Source organism: Saccopteryx leptura, chromosome 13, assembly GCF_036850995.1.
Source record: "Saccopteryx leptura isolate mSacLep1 chromosome 13, mSacLep1_pri_phased_curated, whole genome shotgun sequence".
Classification (NCBI taxonomy): domain Eukaryota; kingdom Metazoa; phylum Chordata; class Mammalia; order Chiroptera; family Emballonuridae; genus Saccopteryx; species Saccopteryx leptura.
The window spans coordinates 54236981-54253881 of NC_089515.1; the positions used below are offsets into that span (position 1 = coordinate 54236981).

Genomic DNA, 16901 nt, shown 5'->3' on the forward strand with positions numbered 1-16901 from the left:
ACCGGCGCAGGCACGCGCAGCTCGACGTCCAGGCAGAAGCAATCGAACAGTCAGGCCTCCGCGGCCAACCCCCCCCCCACCTCATTCATTCCCCCTTTGCGATCCCGGCGCTGCTTCTGGTTGCTTTCCTGGGGGACGTGTCTGGAGTCTGCAGGATCCCGAATCTCAGACGTTTGTATCTGCTAGTTAAGCAAAATGGTAAAGCACCCGAGTGGGACTTTCTCACGTATCACTGAACCTGGAGGGGAAGGAAAAGCTGTGACAGTCCTCACTCCACCCGGGAGGAGCGACCACCCGTGGGTTCAGGACGTCAGATTCCTGTCCGGGTACTGAGGCTTTGCCCCTGGGACTACAGCGTGAGAACCGAGGATGGGTCACCCGCTACGGGCCAGAACGCTGGGACCATTCTACCGCCTGGCAGGTCCAACCCGACACCAGGCACGGTGGAGTTTGTGGTTAGGCCTGTGGTCTTCAGACAATTAAATATTTATATTGATGTAGGATATACAGAAAAGTGCACAAATCAGAAGTTTGCAATGTGACGAATGACCACAGAGTGAGGTCACCTGCTGGCTGCTGCCAGAGTCCAGAAAAGGAACAGTATTCTGAAAGCCTCCGATCTGAGGATGATAGTTTTATTTCCTTTACAATTTCTTTTTTAAAAAGACACATTTGCCCTGGCTGGATAGCTCGATTGATTAGAGCGTCCTTTCGACATGCAAAGGTTGCGAGTTCGAATCCTGATCAGGGCATATCCAGGACTCTCTCCCCACCCCCCTAAAATCAATTAATCAATAAAAAAAATTTAAAGAGTAAGTTCATGCATATGTGGATGCGGAGACCCATCTAGTGGTGCTGACTCAAAGCCCTAACATACTTTCAGGAAGGTGACCAGTCTTGTCAGCGGGCCTACAGGTATTATTACCTGGTCAATTATTCCTCCTCTTTCACTATCCAACTCTGTCATTTAATTTAGAACGTCTCAGGATTTCTTTCTCGTCACACACATTACTACAGGAATGCAGTGCAATAAATCACACGGAAACCTAGTAGATCCCTAAAAGAAAAAAAATAAAGAAATCTATGTAATAGGTTGCAAAATGGTTATGAGCAATACAACAGAACCAGTTTAAAGGTATAGTTTTAATTACGAATAAAGATGACACCTTTGGCCTGCCGGGCTAATAAAGTTCTCTGGCTCCTGGGCATCTGTCCTAATGTGGACCATGCCAAGGAGCGCGCATAGACAAGGGAGTCCCTGAGAGATCACTAGAGATCTCCTCTGAAGGGAGAAACACGCTTGGAGAAGGATGGACAACTGCTATGTAACCGTGCCTGAAAAGGCAGGTGCAAGTATACACCTCACAAAAATTAGGGGGTGTTTTATCGCTTCATATTCATTCTGAAATATCCCCTAATTTTTCCACTGATTGACAACCTGCTGCTCTCAAAATATCAGAAGTTAAACCATCAACCAACGTTACCCAGAGCTTATTATTAGTCTGATACACAAAAACGTCTAACCCTCCAAAGACACTTTTAGATTTCCCAGGGGAAGTCTGGAAAACACACACTGCAGTCCCCAACCAGGAGCCGCCGCAGCGCGCACTCTCGCGAGAGCAGCTTCAGACTCTCCGCGCTCATCGCAGGGGGGGAGGGGGGGTAGGAGCGCGACCTCTCGCGAGAGCCGGTAAAAAAAAAAAAAAAAAAAAAAAATCCAGAGGACTCTGGGCGCCCGGGAGTCGGAGGAACATGGCACGGCCGGGGCCGCCCTCCTGGAGCCGGCTGGATCGACAGCAGGAGCGCGATGTGCGCGAGCTCGTACGCCACGTGGCGGGCCTCCGGGACGAGGCGGACCCCAACTTCCAGCTGTGCCAGCAGTTCGTCTGGTCCAACTTCAGGTGTGGGGCGCGGCGCCCGGAAGGGGCGGGACGGGATGGGCACAGCTCCGACGCGCCCGCTGTCGTGGTGCCGGGGACCCCATTACCGGTGACGCGCGCATGCGCAGACGGGCTGAGAGGGTCATGGCGGGTCTGTGTCTGCCGCGCTGCACTTGGCGCGTACACAACGGAGCACGTGGTTTTGAATGAATGAGTCATTGGGGTTGAGAGTCAAATAATGATCACAACCCTGTTTAAAACAGAATTCTTGTGACTCCACTTCCTGCTCGGACCATCCCGGGTCTCTCACACCCCGGTCTCTGTTTTCAAAGGGCTGAACATAACTAACCAATCGCCCTCCTTTAGGGAGGACAGTCCTTCTTTTGTAAGTTTCATCCTCCCTGGAAAAGTCCTCCTTTTTGATATTGGAAGACTCATGTGTCATTGCCCGTATTTGATCAATGCAAAGTCGATCTATTGCGTGCGATGTGACGTATTTGTATCTAAATGGGTACTTTTTTCTTATAATTTTTTTTTTTTCACAGAGAGTCAGAGAGAGGGATAGGCAGGGACAGTCAGGAACGGAGAGATGAGAAGCGTCAATGATTAGTTTTTCGTTGCGCATTGCGACACCTTAGTTGTTCATTGATTGCTTTCTCATATATGCCTTGATCAGGGGGCTACAGCAGACCGAGTAACCCCTTGCTGGAGCCAGCGGCCTTGAGTCCAAGCTGGTGAACTTTTGCTCAAACCAGATGAGCCTGCGCTCAAGCTGGCGATCTCAGGGTCTCGAACCTGGGTCCTCGGCATCCTAGTCCGATGCTCTATCCACTGCGCCACTGCCTGGTCAGGCTCTTACAATTATTATTAAAAATTAATAGGCATGTAAGCATAATTACAATATAAAATATTACAAATGCTTTTATTATGCATTTATCATATAATAGTGTATTATTGTTGCAATGAATAAAATGTTTCTTTTATTTACAATATTGTTTTCTTCTATTTATTTTTGTCCTCCTTTTCACTGTAAAAAAGTTGGTCACCTTAACACATTGGATGACTTCTGTCGTCTCCACCTATCTGCACACCAGCTAGAATGTCAATTCCCCAAGAGAGTAGGAATCTTGGTCTGATGTTCATTTCTTTTCCCAGCGTCTAGTACAGTTCCTGCCACCTGGTAACTAATACAACTTCTGATAGAATGTCCAGATTTATTTAATTTAGATACGCAGGTGAGGTCAAAGCTCCTGTTTTTCTTTATGGAAGATGTAAAATAGACCATGTGGTTATGATTGTTACCTGTAATGGGGTTTTATTACTAAAAAAGGAAGTCAGTGTCACTATTCTACCTGTTTAATTTCGGTAGAAGTCTTCTTGCATACTAATCAGTTTTTCAAAATCGGTCATCTTCAGTTTCAACCTTCACGATCACACGTCAATGCCTACTTGTTTTACAATGAGACTAGACAGTGAGGTAAAAGCCCGCCAAATTTCTGAAATAATAAACTCAATTTTTAAAAAAGACTTTATTGATTTTAGAGAAAGGAGAGAGAGAAAAGGGGGTGGGGAGTAGCGGGAAGCATCCACTTGTAGCAGTTGCTTTTCGTTTGTGCCTTGACTGGGCAAGGCTGGTGTTTCGAACTGGCCACCTCGGTATTCCAGTTCAACACTTTCCACTGTGCCACCACAGGTCAGGCCAATTTTTAAAAAATAAACTCAGTTCTTTCTGAACTCTAACACAGTGGTTGGTCCCCAACCCCCGGGCTCGGACCAGTACTGGTCCGTGAGCCATTTGGTCCGCAGAGAAAGAATAAATAACTTACATTATTTCCGTTTTATTTATATTTAAGTCTGAACGATGTTTTATTTTTTAAAAATGACCAGATTCCCTCTGTTACATTCATCTAAGACTCCCTCTTGACGCTTGTCTCGGTCACATGATACATATATCTGTCCCACCCTAAAGGCTGGTCCGTGAAAATAACTAACACTGCTCTAACATAAACATAACAGAGTGTGAATAGGTCGTATAAAATAGTGTTTTTGCTACAGTTATTTTTTTTCTTTATATTAAAAAAAAACTTTAATGACTTTATTGGGGTGACATTGGTTAATAAAATCATACAGGTTCCAGGGGTACAGTTCTATAATACGTCATCTATATATCTATAATACTGCGTGTTCACCACCCCAAGTCAAGTCTCCTTCCATCACGATTTATTTCCTCTATATTGTCTTCTACCTCCCCCCTTATTTTTATTGTCCAATTACAGTTGACATTTGGTAGTAGTTTCAGGTGTACAGCATGGTGGTAGATATTGATATGATTTTAGAAGTGACCTCCTCATACGTTTAGTGCCCACCTGGCATCATACATGGTTATTACAATATTATTGACTTTATTCCCTATGCTATACTTTATGTCCCTGTGACTGTTTCATAAATGCCAAGTTGTGCTGCTTAATCCCTTTCATCTTCTCACCGGGTCCCCAAACCCACTCCCCTCTGGCGAACGTCAGCTTGTTCTCTGGGTCTGTCAGTTTATCTCAGTGTAGGGTGTTCTGGGGACATGGAGGGCAGTGACACTAATCTGTTTGGCTAGATGACGAGACTGATGTAAGAATGGCATTTATCTTCTAGATTTCATCGTTTCTTGGATGTCAACAGTCACAAAGTAGGAAAGACAATAGAAGGGTAAGTCGGTTTTATATGTACATACATACGTACACATTCAGCAATCTATGTCCTTTCACAGATCTTTTTATGAACACAGCTTTATAACTACCAGTGGTTCATTTTAAAAATATATTTTAGAATTTATGAAAAATTCGTCATTCATTCTGATCTCGGTAAAGCTGCCATCTGGAAGAGACTGACTGAGGAATTTCTGAACGCACCACTTCCAAGCGTACAGGCAATAAAGGTGGGCAGTATGGCGTGAGATCTCTGTTGTACATTTTGCCGTTTCCAATCTGACTGTTGCCAACTTGTTTCTGTGTTGATTAAACATTCCTTCTCTTATCGTGGTTCCCTGGCTAGAGCAGAAAACCCTGGAAACTGACTTATGTATGGCTGTGAAACCCAGTATGTCTCAGGCTCGAGATGAAAGGAAAAATGTGCTCTCAGTCATTCATCTCAGCCCCAACTTGCTATGAAGATTTAGGTCAGGGATTGGCACACATCAGAGCCCTGCCTATTTTGAGTCCTTTAAATAGCATCTCAGGGCCCTGGTCGGTTGACTCAGTGGTAGAGCATCGGCTTGGTGTGCAGGAATCCCGGGTTCGATTCCCGGCCAGGGCACACAGAAGTGCCCATCTGCTTCTCCACCCCTCCCTCTCTCCTTCCTCTCTGTCTCTCTCTTCCCCTCCTGCAGCCAAGGCTCCATTGGAGCAAAGTTGGCCCGGGCACTGAGGATGGCTCTGTGGCCTCTGCCTCAGGTGCTAGAATGGCTCTGGTTGCAACAGAGCAACACCCCAGATGGGCAGAGGAACACCCCCCCCCCCCCCCCATGGGCGTGCCTAGTGGATCCCGGTCAGGTGCATGCGGGAGTCTGTCTGACTGCCTCCCTGTTTCCAACTTCAGAAAAATACAAAGAAAAAAAAAAGAAATAGCATCTCAGCACTTGGTAATGAGAACTACCTGTATAATGCTCAACAGATGAAAACTACCTGTATAATGTTCAACAGATGCTTGATGCTCTCGAAAGCAACTTTCATACTCAGTCATGGGTCCCCAAGACCACTCATAGGCTCAGCAATTCTCAAGAGGGATTCACAAAATTTAAAAAAAAAAAGCTGCTCTCCTTGCCATTTATGGTTTCTTTTAGTGAAACAATACGGATTAAAAATGAGTGAAGGAGCCTGACCAGGTGGTGGCGCAGTGGATAGAGCGTCGAACTGGGATGTGGAAGGACCCAGGTTCGAGACCCCGAGATCGCCAGCTTGAGCGCGGGCTCATCTGGTTTGAGCAAGGCTCACCAGCTTGAGCCCAAGGTCGCTGGCTCAAGCAAGGGATCACTCGGTCTGCTGAAGGCCCGCGGTCAAGGCGCATATGGGAGAGCAATCAATGAACAACTAAGGTGTTGTAACGCGCAACAAAAAACTACTGATTGATGCTACTCATCTCTCCGTTCCTGTCTGTCTGTCCCTATCTGTCCCTCTCTCTGTCTCTGTAAAATAAAATAAAAAATAAAAAAAATAAAATAAAGAATTATTTAAAAAAATGAGCGAAGGAGAGAGATGCCTAGAGTAAGGTCCAGGAGAAAACAAGCACCAACTTTCTAAAGGTTCTTTCCCCATGGAGCTGCACGGGAATGCCCTTGAGTCTCCCTCTGACGATGTGTGACGTGTGCAAAGTGTTGCGAGCCAGGGAAGCTCATCTGAGCCTTGGTGTCCAGGGTTTCTGTTGGGGGGTCAGTCAGATGGATGTGCAGTGCCCAGGGGGTTGCCAGAGGCGGGGGGAAGTTGGGGGGCTGGGTGAAAGAGGTAGAGGGTTTACAAAGTACAAATCGCCGTTGACAGAATAGTCACAGGGATGGAAAATGCAGCCTAGGGAATGTGGTCAGTAATATTGTCATAACTGCATATGGTGCCAGGTGGGTACTTGAAATATTGGGGGGACCACTTTGTAAGGTGTATGACTGTCTAACCACTATGCTGTACATCTGAAACTCCCACAAAATAGTACTGAATAGAAGCTGTAACTGAAAAATAAATTTAAACAACTGGTTTAAGAGATCGAGATCTATTTAGAAACAATTCATGTCCCCAGGAAAAAAACGGGGACATACCTGTCATAGGTTTATCTTTTCTTGGCTCAAACCATTCTCAGTGGCTCATATTTGTGTTTTGTTTGTTTGTTTTCAAGACGGACGTGCATTATTCCATAATGTCCCTTCTCCTATGTCTGTCTGACTCTCCGTCAAACAGCAACTATGTGGAGACCCCAAGAGAAAAAGAAGTGGGTATGTGATGATTTCATAGGTAATAAATAAAAGAGAAATTTGCTTCTGTTTGCTTGATTGTGACACGTTGAATTCTTCTAAATCTTTGTAAGAATCGGTGAAACTGAAATATTTCTGTTGCATGGGATGCAATCACAATTGCAAATTTACATTTAAAATGTAAAGTCTGACCTTGTAAGTTGTATTACCTTCAAATCTATAAAGAGAAAAATTCCTTTATATTTATTTTTTACTGATTGAATTTAGAGAGACAGAGGAAGGGATAGAGAGAGAAAACGAGAGAGAGAGAAGCATTGATTTGTTGTTCCACTTAGTTTTGCATTCATTGGTTGTGCTTTCCATATGTGCCCTAACCAGGAATCGAACTCACAACCTTGGTGTTTTGGGATGATTTTCAAACTAGCTAAGCTAACCAGCCAGGGCCAGAGAAAAATTACCTTTGAAGATAAAGAAATTGAAATCTATTAGAATCATTTTCCAACTCTATTTTATTTTGAGTTTTGGTAGACTTGTTCCTCTAGTTTTCAGTGTTTCTTTTTTATAAAATGTATCTGGTAAAGCTGAACGGATTTTCCTGTTACATTTTAGAAAAGAAAGATGATTTTGACTGGGGCAAATACCTGATGGAAGGTGAGGAAATTTACCTGAGTCCGAACATCGACACACCGGTAAGTCGCAGCAGTTTTGCTGTTGAAAATATAAATACATTCTGCCCTGGCCCAATAACTTGGTTGGTTAGAGCATCATCCTGAAGTGCAGAGGTTGCTGGTTCAATGTCCAGTCGGGGCACAGACAGGGACAGATTCATGTTCCTGTGTCTCTTTCTCTCTCCCTTCCTCTCTCACTAAAAAGCAATAAATAAATGTTAAAAAAGAAAACGTGAATACATTCCAAGTGATGGAGATGCTCTCCATGGGTCCTCCTGTCCTGTAACGACTGAAGTGAAACAGGAGCGAGCACTGGTCAGTCAAGTGGAGGAGTTTACTATGGAAGATTGAGCACGTTTTTGCATCTAATCATGAACACTAGGAAGTTGAGCAGAATAGATACCCTTCAAGTATCCTTTAACCTTAAAGGGGCTGTGACTCTTGGAATTTTTTGCCCCCCCCCCCAATACATAATTCCATCCTGTCCTAGTAATTTTTCAGAAGTTTAGAAAAAGCATCATTTGGTATTGTTGCCCCTTTTCTGAAATTTTCCTGATCTTTTCACATCAGTAGCTTCAGGGGTTCTGCTGTCTCAAGGTAAGGTGGATTTCCTTTTCTAATCAGAACTGGTCTGAAGAAAGTGAGGGTGAGGAGGAGCAGCAGCCCTTGAGCAGAGAGGACTCTGGGATTCAGGTGGACAGGACACCGCTGGACGAGCAGGAGTGCAGCAGGAAACCGGGGCCGCGCGGCTCCTGGGAAGGTACCGTGCGCTCTGTGATGCTGGGTTCTCGGAGGACAGGCAGGCTTTGAGAGTCAGCTCCCCGTCTGGGCTCTAGGAGGACAGGCAGGCCTTGAGAGTCAGCTCCCCGTCTGGGCTCTAGGAGGACGGGCAGGCTTTGAGAGTCAGCTCCCCGTCTGGGTTCTAGGAGGACAGGCAGGCTTTGAGAATCAGCTCCCCGTCTGGGCTCTAGGAGGACGGGCAGGCTTTGAGAGTCAGCTCCCCGTCTGGGCTCTAGGAGGACAGGCAGGCTTTGAGAATCAGCTCCCCGTCTGGGCTCTAGGAGGACGGGCAGGCTTTGAGAGTCAGCTCCCCGTCTGGGCTCTAGGAGGACAGGCAGGCTTTGAGAGCCAGCTCCCCGTCTGGGCTCTAGAAGGACAGGCAGGCTTTGAGAATCAGCTCCCCGTCTGGGCTCTAGGAGGACGGGCAGGCTTTGAGAGTCAGCTCCCCGTCTGGGCTCTAGGAGGACGGGCAGGCTTTGAGAATCAGCTCCCCGTCTGGGCTCTAGGAGGACGGGCAGGCTTTGAGAGTCAGCTCCCCGTCTGGGCTCTAGGAGGACAGGCAGGCTTTGAGAGTCAGCTCCCCGTCTGGGCTCTAGGAGGACAGGCAGGCTTTGAGAATCAGCTCCCTGTCATTTAAGATACTTGTGGTAAGCTCTGCCATCCTCATAAAACAGATCTTTTATAAGTCACGTGATCTTTCTTCTCTGGTCGCCTAAGAAATTGCACTACAAGAATTAATGTCTGCATGGGACTTAGAGAGCAATTCTGTTCTTTTGTTATAGCTCTGAGAACTTGGTTGCTCCTAAATGTCTTTGTTTATTTATTTTTTAAATGAGATTTTCCTTTTTATTTATTCTTTATTCAGTGAGAGGAGGGGAGGCAGAAAGACTCCCACATGCGCCCTGACTGGGATCTACCTGGCAAGTCCACTAGGGGTCTTCTTAGCACCTGAGGCAGAGGCCATGGAGCCATCCTCAGCGTCCAGGGCCAACTCACTCTAATTGAGCCATAGCTGCGGGAGGAGAAAAGAGAAAGAGAGAGAGAGAGAGAGAGAGAGAGAAGCCAGAAGGGGGAGGGCTAGAGAAGCAGATGGGCACTGCTCCTGTGTGCCCTGACCAGAAATCAAACCTAGGACATCCACATGCCAGGCTGCTGCTCTACCACTGAGCTAACCAGCCAGGGCATCTTCACTTATCTTTTTATTGGAGAAGCATTGCCTTTGTTGAAGTGAGTAATGAGCAGGAAAAGATCTATCCCATTTAACATTCAGGTTGGATGTCTGCTTTTTCAGTTTTCAGAGAAAGTCTGTGAATTCCTAGCCTCTAGGAAGAGCTGGAAGCAACCTTATAGATTAGGTCCTCTAATCCTATATCTCATTTTGTAACTGAGGAAACAAAGGTCCGGTCTAGTGGTTTTCCCATGGTCACACAGCCACGACACAAACCCCAGATACTGGGGTCTATGACCAGCCGCTGTGCGCTGTCCTTGAACTTGACCAAGAGGACACAAAGTCGTGAAAGCTGATTTTAGCATCCTGACAACTTTGTTTTTCTTTTCACTTTCCTTACCTTCCAGTTTTTGATCTGGGCTTTCAGGTAGCTGTTCTTTTAACGCGCCTTTTCCTATTGAATATGTAAATGGGGTCGTCAGCTCAGAGATGGTGGCAGAGTCAATCAGGCGTCTGCTGTGACGTCATCACGTCAGCATCGCTCTGGCTTTCCCCTAGCGGATGAGCCGGACGCCCGGAGCTGGCTGGAGCAGCATGTGGTCCGTCAGTACTGGACAGCCCGGTGCCCGCGGTTTCCTCACAGCTTGCATCTGCACTCCAACTTAGCGGCTATCTGGTAAGACACTCCTGTCTTCGTGTCACGTGTTACTAGAAGAAGGCACTTCGGTGGGGGACCAGGAGCTGAACCTCCGGTGGGCGTCCAGTTTGGGTCTCGGGTGGACTTGGAACAGTGAAAATATAGAAGGAAACCTGCCTCCTCTAATATCCCCGGTGGCCTGTGAGGGCCACTTTCCCTGCTAAACGAGCCCACGTGTGCCGAGTGGGAGTTGGTGCTGGTGGGACGGGGCACTCCTGGCCGAGGGGCTCCCTCTGGCTTTCCCAGCACCCTTGTGCTGCCCCCAAACAGGGTTCTCCACTGGAGTCCAGACAGAGGCTGAGTGACTGACCTCACTTGGGTGGGGGAGGGACAGAGGCATTAATTCTACTGCCTTCCAACCGGGCACTATTGCATTGTGGGAGCTGGGTGAGAATGAACTTACTGTAAAAATACCATTACCGTTGTGCCTGACCTGTGGTGGCGCAGTGGATAAAGTATCGACCTGGAAATGCTGAGGTCGCTGGTTCAAAACCCTGGGCTTGCCTGGTCAAGGCACATGTGGGAGTTGATGCTTCCGGCTCCTCCCCCCCTTCTCTCTCTCTGTCTCTCCTCTCTCTCTCTCTCTCTCTCCCTCTCCTCTCTAAAATGAATAAATTAAAATACCATTACCGTTTTGCCAAAAAAAAAAAAAAAGATACATCTTTTAAACATTAGCCTAAATCAGCAATAAATATAACAATGGGACTTGCCCCGAAAGGGCTTTGGTGAGAGTATGTTAGTCAGTTTGTGAAAACACAGGGGGAAGGCATTGAGAAACTCTGCCGTGTGCATTTGCTTACAGACTCCCGGTGACATGCCCGTTAACTTGCATGCGTTCTCTGGGAAGTCCTCTTACCAAGTGAGGAACCTTCTCATCCGTGTATGCCCTTTGCCTTCCCCAGGGACCAGCACCTGTACAGCAGCGACCCGCTGTTCGTTCCAGAGGACAGGGTCGCTGTCACGGAGACCCAGGTGATTCGGGAGACCCTGTGGTGAGTCCTGTTACCCCGATTCATGGTCCAGGAGACTTGATTAGTGAGAGTCCAGCATGTTTGTGCTTGAAAGAGAAGTGTTGAGGGGGTTCACATGCAAACTAGAAACGGGCCCACAGGTATGAACCCTAAGCAGTCAGCAGTGGGCACTTGAACTTGCCCCCGGGGGACTCAGGAAGCCCAAGCTTCATATTCAGCTGTGGAAATGGAGAATTTGGCATATTTACTTAATGATATGATTTAATCAGATTCAGCCATCATCTTTTTTCTTAATTTTTCCACTGATTGAGAGAGAGAGATGCATCAATTCATTGTTCTGCTTAGTTGTTCCATTTACCTTTGTACTCCCTGATTGCCTCTCATATATGCTCTAACCTGGGGATTGAACCCTCAACCTTAATGCACTGGGATGATGCTTTACCTACTGGGCCACCTGGCCAGGGCAGCCATCACTTTTTTTTAATATCTGAGTTCAAAGCAGGGTTCCTGGTTTGCTGCTTGCTGCTCGTTGTAGGCAGACGATATTGGTGAAAGGTCCCCCATACCGGGGGACCAGGATACGAGACAATTAGATTGTGTTCATGCAAAAATGAAAATACGGCCTGACCAGGCGGTGGCGCAGTGGATAGAGCGTCGGACTGGGATGCCGAGGACCCAGGTTCGAGATCCCGAGGTCGCCAGCTTGAACGTGGGCTCATCTGGTTTGAGCAAAAGCTCACCAGCTTGGACCCAAGGTTGCTGTCTCGAGCAAGGGATTACTCGGTCTGCTGAAGGCCCATTGTCAAGGCACATATGAGAAAGCAATCAATGAACAACTAAGGTGTCGCAATGTGCAACGAAAAACTAATGATTGATGCTTCTCATCTCTCTCCGTTCCTGTCTGTCTGTCTCTGTCTATCCCTCTCTCTGACTCTCTCTCTGTCTCTGTTAAAAAAAAAAAAAGAAAGAAAATACATAGCCACCCTGACTGAGATCTCCAGGTTCTGGTCCTCTCTGCCAGAAAATGTAATGTTGACCTTAAAAACAGGAAGGTCAGCCTGACCTGTGGTGGCACAGTGGATAAAGCGTCGACCTGGAAACGCTGAGGTCGCTGGTTCAAAACCTGGGCTTGCCTGGTCAAGAGGTCAAGATACATATGGGAGTTGATGCTTCCTGCTCCTCCCTCCCCCTTCTTTCTCTCTCTCTCTCTCTCTCTCTCTCTCACTCTCTCTCCTCTAAAAATTAATAAAAAAAAAACCCCCAAACCAGGAAGATCTGCTTGGGCCACCTCGTATGTGAGGCAGTGCTTTGACAACACTGTTCTGAACTCCTCTTTAAGATGATACTGAAATACATTGAGAGTTAAGGTAATCAGATTAAAAGATTAGGCCTTGGCTGGTGGCTCGGGATAGAGTGTTGGTCTGGTATATGAATGTCCCAGGTTTAATCCCTGGTAAGGGCAGACAGGAGAAGTTACCATCTGCTTCCCCCTCCCTCCCCTTCTTTCTCTCTTCCCCTCCTGCAGCCAGTAGCTTGATTGGTTTAAGTGTGGCCCTGGGTCCTGAGGATGGCTCCGTTGGAGCTCATCAACCTCAGGTGCTAAAAATAGCTCAGTACTCGAGCATAAGCCCCAGATGGGGTTGCCAGGTGGATCATGGTTGGGGCACATGTGGGAGTCTGCCTTACTATCTGCCCTCCACTCACTCCCCACCAAAAAGATTAATTTCTTCTGTTTTCGAATGATCTGACCACTTTGTTGCCTCCCTCCACCCCCTACCCCCAATTCTGAGTCTTTTATTAAAATTTTTTAATCATTACTGGCGTGACATTTTTCTAGATTTAAAGTACACTTATATTTCTTATTTCATTTCAGGTTACTTTCTGGGGTCAAAAAGCTCTTCATATTTCAGTTGATTGACGGGAAGGTGACGGTGAGAAACAACATCATAGTGACCCATTTGACACATGTAAGTTATCTGTGTTTATTTTAGATAAATTAAATAGTCAGATTTCTGTAAACCATGTCTATGTAACTGTAGAATGTTTTCCAGTGTTAAAACTAACTGCTAGATATATTTAAGATCGAAAAGGCAAAATTACATTGTGTGTCTTCACAGTGCTTAGAATTCTTCAGTACCGTTTGTGATGTTCATGTTTTAGTGTTAATTTGTGTTTCCTCCTTGTTGTCTGTCATTCTGTATACCGACTTTTTTTTCTTTTCCCGTGGCACATTTACCTAAAATGTGTTTTTTACAATGTATGCCCCAAAATTTTGTATTCTGTCGAAGTTAATACTCACACTGCCATTTGAATCCAAAACTAAGTATCTGTGTTCTAACTTGTCTACTGGTCAAAACAGTCATGGTAGGTCATTTCAAAGAGCCCTTCTGGGACCAAAACCAGGAGCTCGTAACGCTGGGACCTAAGACTGCAGGTCTCCATAGGATGTAACAGACCCTCAACAGTGCTGTGTTTCCCTGAGGAGACAGAAGATTAATAAAAAGAAAAAAATGAATTTCAAAAGAAATACTTTACTGTGGGGGGGGATGAGTTTGAATACTTGCAAAGACTGACTTCTAGTACTTGGCAGTGCTGACTGTCCGTCTCCCTGACCACAGAGCTGTCTGCGGTCCGTGCTGGAGCAGGTCGCGGCCTACGGCCAGGTGGTGTTCAGGCTCCAGGAGTTCACTGATGACGTCATGGGCCACAGCTCCCAGGACGCGCCGCCTGGGAACGGCCCCGCCCTGAAGAAGCTGACGGAGGCCCCCTTCCGCACGTACCAGGCCTTCATGTGGGCCCTGTACAAGTACTTCATCACGTTCAAGGAAGAGCTAGCCGAGATCGAGAAGTGTGTCATCAGTAACGGTATTTCTGTGTTCTGCCCCGGGGCTTGCGGACACCTAGCTCGTTCTCGGGGTGCCACGCGAGTGATGAGTTAATAGAAGGTTTGACAGTGACATGGCAAAGGAGTCATGGTCATGAATCCATTCATGTTTTTGAAATTATTTTAAATTTCTATCATGAGCCAGTCATATCTTTAAATATCCAAATAGCCTGGTCAGGCAGTGGCACAGTGGATAGAGTGTTGGCCTAGGGCGCTGAGGGCCCAGGTTCGAAACCGCGAGACCACTGGTTTGAGCGTGGGATCATAGACATGACCTCATGGTCGTTGGCTTGAGGAAGGGGTCACTGGCTAGACTGTAGTTCCCCCACCCTGACATCAAGGCACCCATAAGAAAGTAATCAATGAACAACTAAGGTGCTATAACTATGAGTTGATGCTTCTCATTTCCCCCCGTTCCTGTGTGTCTATCCTTGTCTGACCCTCTTGCTTAAAAAAAAAAAAGTCCAAACAGTGATGATAGGTGGCGACAAGTTTTCTTCCAGCTCCTCTGCTGCAGGCAGGTACTCAGTCCCTGTCCCCAGAGGGGCAGCTGCGTCATAGGTCTCCTGTGCACCCTCCCAGAAATAGGTGAGGCTCATGCAGTCGGTGCATGTTCACACGGGCATGCCGAGAAGTCTGTTAACAGCCCCCTGTGAATCGTTTTGCTCCTTGAAGTTTTGGAGGGGTCTTACTATGTAAGTGCAGGAAGAGCCTCGTGGGTAACAAGCCGAGTGTTCTGTTGCGTGGATGCGTCCCAGACCAGTTCCTTTGTGGTGGATGTGAGTTTGTGTCTGATCTGCCATTGCCAAGGTTGCTGTCGCCGTAACCACTTCCCCGTGCGCCGCAGGTTACCTGTGGCACACGTTCTTTGACTGGAAGTGCTGGGCGGAGGGCGTTGTGACAGCGTGCTTGAATTTGAGAGGCCCCGCCACACTGTTCAGGAGCTACTGATGGAACTTCCCACTCGTGCAGGCAGTGTATTGGAACACCTATCTTCCCACATGCTTGCCAACTGTGTGTGGGCAGACTTTCTGATCTTTACCCAAGGAGACGGGTTAAAGCTGTCACCAGCGTTGGTTTCTTCCTCCTGAATTTTTTACATTTTTGAGAGAGAGAGGGACAGACAGAGACAGACAGGAGGGGAGAGAAACGAAGAGCATCAGCTCGTCATTGTATCACAGTAGTTGTTCATTGATTTTTTTCTCATACGTACCTTGACTCTGGGCCTCCACCCACGCCAGTGACCCCTTGCTCAAGCCAGCAGCCTTGGCCTTCAAGCCAGTGACTTTTGGGCTCAAGCCAGTGACCACGGGGTCATGTCTATGATCCCACGCTCAAGCTGACGATCCTGTGTTCAAGCTGGTGAGCCTGCACTCCAGCCAGCGACCTGGAGGTTTTGAACCTGGATCCTCAGTGTCCCAGGTCGACTCTTTCTCAATTGTGCCACCACCTGGTTAGGCTCTTCCTCCTGAATTTTTATCTACAACTCCTGCCTGACGAAGTGCCGAGTCCCGTGTTCTCACTGCCTGCCTCCCACAGGGGTAACACCTTATGCATCTGCAGTCTGTTAATCAGAATGAGGACGTTGACGTGGCCCACTGCAATGAGTAGTCTGCAGACCTGACGTGGGTTCCGCCAGTTCTGCTGGTACCTGCTGTCCGGTTGGAGAGGGTCGTAATATCTGTGTGCCGTTCAGTGACATTTTGTCATCTGGGTCACTTCACATAGCCACCGCCACCCTCAGGACTCAGAGCTGTGCCTTCCTCACCCCTGTAGAGTCAGTGACCCCTCCCCGCCCCCCCGTTCCCTGAAACAGTAGCCCCAGTGCAGTCTGGGAATTTGTTATTTTAATTTTTTTGTTGCAAGTGAGGTCTAGTGTCTGGTGTGTCTGAGAAGTGCTTTTGTGTTTGCTTTTGTGCTTCCCTCTCTATTAGTTCCTTCATACATTACTTTTCTGCCGAGGTGTGTTTTTCTCTCTTTGGGAAAGCGAGCCCCTTGGGGTACACAGTGGTGCAAGTCCAGCGTCCTCCTGTTGGTTCTGCCTTGCCCACAGGGGCTGAGCATCCATGACCACTTCTGGATGTGATGCTCCCGGCTAATGCATCTGACTCCTCGGTGTTTGTAGATGCCACCATAACGCTGGCCATCGTGGTGGACAAGCTGTCGCCGCGGCTGGCTCAGCTGAAAGTGCTGCACAAAGTCTTCAGCACGGGGATCGCGGAGGTCCCACCAGACACGCGGAACGTCGTGCGGGCGTCCCACCTGCTCAACACCCTGTACAAGGCCATCCTCGAGTACGATGACGTTGGAGAAGCCTCTGAGCAGACCGTACGTGGCCCCTGGTCCAGTCTAACGCGGGTGGCTCTGTCCTTCCCAGCTGGAGGGGTGCTGGACAGCTGTCCTAGCTCTCTGTGAAAACAGGGCTTATGTGAAGCATGAGGCGAAGGTCAAAGCAAAACATAAAAGCACAGCAAGAAAAATACTTCGCTGACTCCCATAGATATTTGTGGCAACGCTTTCTTAAATAAAAATGCAAATCCCTGAGACGAGGCATCTACAACAGTGAGAGGCATAGAGGCAGGGAGCAGAGTGGAGATGCCAGGGACGGTGGGAGGAGAGCTGTGGAATGGGGGCAGGGTTGCAGTTATTTTTCTTTTTCTTTAGAAAGAATGGTAAGAATTTTATTTATTTATTTATTTTTGTGGCAGAGACAGAGTCAGAGAGAGGGACAGATAGGGACAGACAGGAAGGGAGAGAGATGAGAAGCATCAATTCTTTGTGCGGCTCCTTAGTTGTTCATTGATTGCTTTCTCACATGTGCCTTGACCGGGGGGCTACAGCAGAGCCAGTGACCCCTTGCTCGAGCCAGCGACCTTGGACTCAAGCTGGTGAGCCTTGCTCAAACCAG

The 16901-nt window shown here is 47.5% G+C and overlaps 1 protein-coding gene and 1 non-coding gene across 2 annotated transcripts in view; both read left to right on the forward strand.

The window, feature by feature from the left end:
• Nucleotides 1-1704: 1704 nt before the first annotated feature.
• TUBGCP5 (tubulin gamma complex component 5) overlaps nt 1705-16901 on the forward strand; it is a 36953-nt gene continuing 21756 nt past the window's right edge. The window contains exons 1-11 of the mRNA XM_066354831.1: nt 1705-1901; nt 4524-4577; nt 4698-4806; nt 6750-6846; nt 7435-7514; nt 8118-8253; nt 10000-10117; nt 11041-11130; nt 12983-13076; nt 13728-13974; nt 16119-16321. Coding sequence (XP_066210928.1) covers nt 1753-1901; nt 4524-4577; nt 4698-4806; nt 6750-6846; nt 7435-7514; nt 8118-8253; nt 10000-10117; nt 11041-11130; nt 12983-13076; nt 13728-13974; nt 16119-16321 — 1377 coding nt within the window. The 5' untranslated portion in view covers nt 1705-1752. The remainder of the gene's footprint in view (nt 1902-4523; nt 4578-4697; nt 4807-6749; nt 6847-7434; nt 7515-8117; nt 8254-9999; nt 10118-11040; nt 11131-12982; nt 13077-13727; nt 13975-16118; nt 16322-16901) is intronic.
• LOC136385174 (small nucleolar RNA SNORA25) lies at nt 13476-13602 on the forward strand. Its single transcript, XR_010747776.1, has one exon. It is a non-coding gene; the product is annotated as a small nucleolar RNA SNORA25 (small nucleolar RNA).